This window comes from Fopius arisanus, unplaced genomic scaffold, assembly GCF_000806365.1.
Source record: "Fopius arisanus strain USDA-PBARC FA_bdor unplaced genomic scaffold, ASM80636v1 scaffold00018, whole genome shotgun sequence".
NCBI classification, from domain to species: Eukaryota; Metazoa; Arthropoda; class Insecta; order Hymenoptera; family Braconidae; genus Fopius; species Fopius arisanus.
In genome coordinates this window covers 128,580-135,605 of record NW_011887757.1, presented here as the reverse complement: position 1 = coordinate 135,605, position 7,026 = coordinate 128,580, and the positions used below count along the sequence as shown (strand labels likewise).

General features: G+C 41.6%; 1 protein-coding gene across 1 annotated transcript in view; it reads left to right on the top strand.

Moving 5' to 3' along the window:
- Positions 1–6,946, top strand: part of Ten-m (teneurin transmembrane protein Ten-m) — a 38,889-nt gene extending 31,943 nt beyond the window's left edge. Inside the window, exons 13-14 of the mRNA XM_011300611.1 lie at positions 2–3,383; positions 3,474–6,946. Of these exons, the coding sequence (XP_011298913.1) occupies positions 2–3,383; positions 3,474–4,962 (4,871 nt within the window). The 3' untranslated portion in view covers positions 4,963–6,946. The remainder of the gene's footprint in view (position 1; positions 3,384–3,473) is intronic.
- Positions 6,947–7,026: the final 80 nt, after the last annotated feature.

Below are 7,026 nucleotides of genomic sequence, written 5' to 3'. Positions count from 1 at the left end.
GGTCACGACATGTCGATCTCGGAAGTGGGTGGTTGGAACCTGGACATCCATCATCGCTACAACTTCCACGAGGGAATCCTTCAGAAGGGTGACGGGTCCAACATCTACCTGAAGCACAAGCCGAGAGTGATCCTCACGACAATGGGAGATGGACACCAGAGGCCTCTCGACTGCTACGATTGTGACGGTCAAGCCTACAAACAGCGTCTTCTCGCTCCAGTAGCTCTAGCAGCATCTCCAGACGGTTCAATCTTCGTCGGTGACTTCAACTTGATCCGAAAGATTCTCGTCGACGGAACAGTGCGAACTGTTGTGAGACTGAATGCCACTAGAGTATCGTACAGATATCACATTGCACTCAGTCCTCTAGACGGAATTCTCTACATCTCAGACCCAGAGTCTCACCAAATCATTCGCGTTCGTGACACAAGTGATTATTCAGATCCAGATCATAATTGGGAGGCAGTGGTGGGTTCGGGTGAACGCTGTCTACCTGGTGATGAGGCACACTGTGGTGATGGCGCTCTAGCACGTGATGCCAAACTAGCTTATCCAAAGGGTGTAGCTGTATCAGCTGACAATGTCCTCTATTTTGCTGATGGTACCAACATTCGGATGGTGGACAGAGATGGAATAATTACGACAGTTATTGGTAATCATATGCACAAGTCCCACTGGAAACCAATACCGTGTGAGGGAACGCTCAATGTCGAAGAGGTTCATTTGCGCTGGCCCACAGAGCTAGCCATCAATCCCCTCGACAATTCTCTTCACATGATCGACGATCATATGGTACTGCAGCTGGCACCCGATGGTAGAGTCAAAGTCGTTGCTGGCAGGCCACTTCACTGCGCTAGTCCATCAGCTAGCTTTGACACTGAACTTGCTACACACGCAACATTAGTAATGCCCCAGAGCATTGGTTTTGGGCCCTCTGGTAATCTCTTCATCGCTGAGAGCGACTCCCAGAGGATCAACCGAGTGAGAGTGATCGGAACGGATGGGAAAATTTCACCGTACGCCGGAGCTGAATCCAAATGCAACTGTCTGGAAAGAGGGTGTGATTGTTTCGAAGCTGATCATTATCTCGCTTCCACTGCCAAATTCAATACCATCTCGGCGGTAGCAGTGTCCGCTGATGGTGTTGTGCATATCGGCGATCAGGCGAACTACAGAATACGATCGGTCATGGCTAGCATTCCAGATGCCAATGGAGCACGAGAGTACGAGATCTATTCCCCAGACACTCAAGAGATCTATGTGTTCAATCGTTTTGGCCAGCACATCGCCACTAAGAACATACTCACTGGTGAAACTTGCTACTTGTTTACGTACAATGTTAATACGAGTAATGGAAAACTCAGTACTGTGACTGATGCCTCTGGTAACAAGATTTTTCTGTTGAGAGATTACACGTCCCAAGTGAACTCCATCGAGAACACGAAAGGACAGAAGTGTAGACTTCGCATGTCAAGGATGAAGATGCTTCATGAATTGAGTACTCCGGATAATTATAATGTTACTTTTGATTATCATGGACCGACTGGCCTGCTGAAGACCAAATTAGACAGCACTGGGAGGAGCTATGTCTATAATTATGATGAATTTGGAAGATTAACGTCCGCTGTCACTCCAACTGGTAAAGTCATCGGTCTTACGTTTGATCTGAGTGTCAAAGGTGCCACTGTGAGGGTGGGACAGAATAATAGAAAGCCAGTGTCAATGCTGATCAAAGGTTCTTCAGTTGTCACGAAGATCGGAGAGGCAGAGCAGAGGACCACTGTATCTGGAGATGGTTCAGTCAGCCGAGTAACTCCTTGGGCCCACACATTCAGCACTGATACTCTCTCTTACGCCATTCTAGCTGAAATCGAGGCACTACTTGGTGAGAGCTACCCAGTCCCTGCTAAACAACGAACTGAGATCTCTGGTGATCTCGCTAATAGATTCGAGTGGAGATACTTCTTGCGAAAAGTCCAGGGGAAAAATCGAGGAAATCCAAAAGCAGTCGCTCAAGTTGGGAGAAAGCTTCGAGTCAATGGAGACGTATTGTTGTCACTTGAATATGATCGAGAGACAAATACTGTTGCTGTTTTCATTGATGATAGAGTGGAGCTGCTTAATGTGACTTATGACAGAAATGCTAGGCCTCTGAAGTGGGGACCCAGAAATGGAATATTCACAGAAGTTGATTTGGAGTACGATAGATTCAGCAGATTGACAAAATGGACTCGTGGTGACATCAGCGAGACGTACAGCTTCGACCGGGCTGGAAGACTCTACGAGATCAAATACAGCGATGGTACGTCCATGGTGTACGCTTTCAAGGATATGTTCAGTTCTTTACCGCTGAAGGTTACGACACCACGTGGAAGTGATTATCTTCTTCAGTATGATGAAGCTGGAGCTCTCCAGTCTTTGACGACTCCTCGAGGACACATCCATGCATTCTCGCTTCAAACGTCTCTCGGTTTCTACAAGTATCAGTACTATTCACCAATGAATAGACATCCTTATGAGATATTGTACAATGATGATGGACAGATTCTAGCCAAAGTCTATCCACACCAGAGTGGAAAAGTTGCATACGTCTACGATCATACGGGCAAGTTGGAAACAACACTCGCTGGACTCTCCTCCATCCATTACACTTATCAGGAAACAACTAGTCTCGTTAGAAGTATTGACATCAATGAACCAAACTTCGAGATGAGGATCGAGTACAAATATCATGCTGGCATCGTAAAGGACGAGAAGATCAAATTCGGAAGCAAAAGTGGAATGGATAATGCGCATTATCGTTATCAGTACGATGGTAATGCGAGGATATCAGGGATCGAGGTTGATATCAATGGGAAGCAGTTGCCACAGCTTCGACTGAAGTACAATCAGAATCTCGGTATTCTCGAGGGTGTAGGGGATTTGAGAATTTACCGAAACTCGTTCAACCGATCTGTGATGCAGGACAGTGGAAAACAATTCTTCACTGTCACGGATTATGATGAATACGGAAGAGTCAAATCCATTCTCACGAATATTGGAACTATGGATGTCTTCAGAATGGAACTGGAATATGATAACAGAAACAGAATAAAAATGAGAAAGCTCACCATTGGAAAGGAGTCGATGGACAAGAAGGAGTGGTCAAGAATCGATAAAATAACGTACAATGCTGACGGACATGTGCTTGAAGTCGCTGATACCGATAATAATTGGCAATACGCGTATGACGAGAATGGAAATGTTATCGGGGTCACTGAGCACAATGAGAAGATCACACTAGGTTATGACAGCGGTGACAGAGTTGTTCAGTACGGAGACGTCGAGTTCAACTCTTACGACAGCAGGGGATTCGTTGTTATTCGTGGCGAGCATAAATACAGGTGATTATCATATTTTCCTGTAGCTTTGAACATTGCTGTAAAAAATCTCTCGAATTTCATAATAATTTTAATTACTTGTTATATTTACAGATACAACTCCCGAGGACAGCTGATCCATGCTTCTGAACACAAGAAGTTCCAGATCTGGTACTTCTACGATGATCGCGGTCGCCTCATTTCCTGGAATGACGATCGTGAAAATATCACCCAGTTCTTCTACACAAATCCAAAAACTCCTGATCTCATTACCCACGTCCACTTCCCCAAGGCCGGCAAGACGTTCCGTTTTCTCTACGACTCTCGTAACTTCCTCATAACTGTCGAGATATCTGAGCAACGATTCTACGTTGCCACTGATCAGAATGGATCTCCTCTCGCTCTCTTTGATACGAATGGTAATTTAATGAAGGAGATGCGGAGGACACCGTTCGGCAAAATCATCAAGGACACCAATCCAGATTTCTATTTGCCCATTGATTTTCATGGTGGTCTCTTCGATCCAAATACTAAATTGATTTATCTCCAGAAACGATTGTACGATCCGACCGTCGGCCAGTGGATGACACCAGCTTGGGAGCAGATGGCGAATGAATTGACGACTCCAACGGACATCTTCATCTACAGATTCAGGAATAACGATCCGATAAATATGAGGCAGAATGTTGAATACATGACTGATATGAATAGCTGGTTGAGACTTTATGGTTATGATATTCCATCGATGCTGGGCTCTGAGTACACCAAGACGATGGTTTATCAACCAAGTGCTACTATAACTTCTCCTCAATTAACACCGGACTTCGGTGTGATGTCGGGATTGCAGTGCATCGTTAATCGAGTCCACGAAAAATTCTCAGATCTCGATTTTGTTCCCAAACCACTTCTCAAACTCGAACCAAAAACGAGAAATCTACTTCCCCGAGTTGCACATCGTCGTGCAGTCTTCGGTGAAGGTATCCTAGTCTCAAGAGTAGGTGGACGTGCACTCGTGAGCGTTGTAGATGGCATCAACAGCGTTGTCCAAGACGTCGTCACCTCAGTCTTCAACAATTCGTACTTTTTGCCACTTCACTTCAGCGTCCATGATCAAGACGTTTTCTACTTTGTGAAGGACAATACCCTGAAGATGAGGGACGACATGGAGGAGCTCAGAAGACTCGGCAGTATGTTCAACGTTTCAACTCATGAAACAACGGAGCACGGCTCAGGTACTTACAAAGAGCTCAGACTTCACAATCCAGATGCTGCCGTTGTTATAAAGTATGGAGCTGATCCTGAGCAGGAGCGTCACAGAATTCTCAAGCATGCACACAAAAGGGCTGTGGAGAGGGCGTGGGAGATTGAAAAACAACTGGTTATGGCTGGATTCCAAGGACGTGGTGACTGGTCTAAGGAGGAGAAGGACGAGCTCATTGCTAGGGGAACAGTGGATGGATATGAAGGTGTTGATATTCATAGTGTACACAGGTATCCACAGCTAGCTGATGATCCTGGTAATGTGGCATTCACTCGTGATACCAAACGAAAACGTAGGAAGAGTGGCAACAGAAGAAACAGAAATCACAGGCATGACTCGTGATGAGGTAATCATTGAGTTTTGCTTATTTTCTTTTTTTTTTATTCATAATTGATTAAATCAATATGAACTCGTCAACGTGTGACAATTTGGTGCCATACGGTCCAGAGCAGCGGTTATGATACAGTGATCCGTGAAGTGTCAAAATTAAGCTAGTCGCATTTTATTAAACGAAGATATAAAGCTTGTTAAAATGAGGTGATTATTTTATTGAGAATGATGATGATAAAACAACAATGGGAATGTGTAAAGTTATTTGGCGTTTTGCGCTGTGCGTTTTAGATCATTCTGAAGATTTTTTTTTTTTCTTTTCTACTCACCAGTGGAGTTAAGCGAGTAGTTATAATTGTATAAATTAAATTGAATATGATCTGGTTGGAGTGTTTGGTCGGAATTCAATGACGAGTTTGGATCAATTAATCTGCGGGATCTATTTTTTAAAAAAATGGACACGAGAGCCCATCGTCCAAGACGCGTTCGTCCAAAAATTAATGAAAATAAGAATGATTAAAACGAAAAGAATGAGCCGTCGCTCTTAGGTTCTCGGTGACTGTTGAGGAAGAGAGAGAGATGGGGGGGAAAAAAAAATTTGAATAGTAGAAACAAGAGATGAAAATGCAAGAGTGATGCAAATATTTTTAACAATGACGTAAAATTCATTCTCTGTTTTTAATTTGTTTCTTTCGTTTTATTTTTTAATGAAAATTGTACATATGGCTAATTCAATTAATTGTGAATGTAGATAGTATTATGATAAATAAAGGTAAACTGTTCATGGACGCCTGGGATTAAACAATAATCGAGCGCCGCTTTTTTATATGTATACACATAAAATAAATTAGAAGACAGGCTAACACACGCTCGGGATACGTGAATGAGATATATTATTGAACATTCTACTATGAAAAATTGTAATGCAACAGTTTTTCAATATAACGGTAGAGACTTGTACATAGTTTAATAACGTTTAATTACAATTATCTTTAAGGGAGTATGTTGTGTCCAAAGGAAGACTCGAGTGAATGAATTATACAAATGGGTCTAACTCAAGGTTTTAAATGACATGCCGGAAATACCGAGTAAGTGAAGAATAAGGTCTAATCAATGTCCAAGATTTATTGTAATGTGATGCAAATAAAAAAAAAGAAGTATGAAAGATAATACATGAATATCCCCGCCTATCTTTCTACTAATAAATAAACATAAAAAGAGCATAAATAAAGATTTATTTTTTGAACTGTCGAAGAGGCCCTATTTAGTCACACGGAAAAGAAATAAAATATGTATCGTCGTGAAGCTGATGACGAATTAAATAATTTTCCCCTCGCCTAAAGCCTGAAAAAAAAATTGAAAAAAAAAAACAACATTTCAATGAAATGCTCGAGTGTAATGGGAAGAATAAAAATTCATCCTCGAATTTTTTATTATTTCAGAATGAGATATTTTCGGATATCGTTCGTCATTTTTTTTTTTTTTGGGTTTGATAATTGAAACACTCATTATGTTTGGGTATTTCAATGAGATAATTAATGATGTAAGAAAGCAAAAGTTATCAATCGTCGATGTTAAAAGTATTAGAAGTAGAAAAATCTCAGCGGAATGGTAGATAAAACTAAAACATGACGTAATCAATATAGAAAGTATAAACGGCGAAGGGTATATGTATAAAATTAGGGGAAGTCCATGCTGTAATTTGTATTTTCAGAACGCGACGGTTTTTTTTCTCTATCTCCACCACGCGCTCACAACAATACCTCTTCGAAAAAAAAATGGAAATTCTCAACGAAAACATTCGAGTGTTTAATTTTAAGGCCCTGACGGTGATGGAGTGGAAAAAGCGCTTTGAAAAAATACAGCTAAATGCGATTATATGGATAGAGTATTTGGGTAGAGATTCGAGCAGACGCGGCTCCACCGCGTTGTGTTCTATACATACATGTATAAATAATTAATGAGAAAAGTAAATGAATAAAAATTTTAGAACCGATACAACACTGTAATGAATACATAATCATAAACTGCAGAACATTAAATATATCTTTGACAGATTAATGATGGAACTGGTGC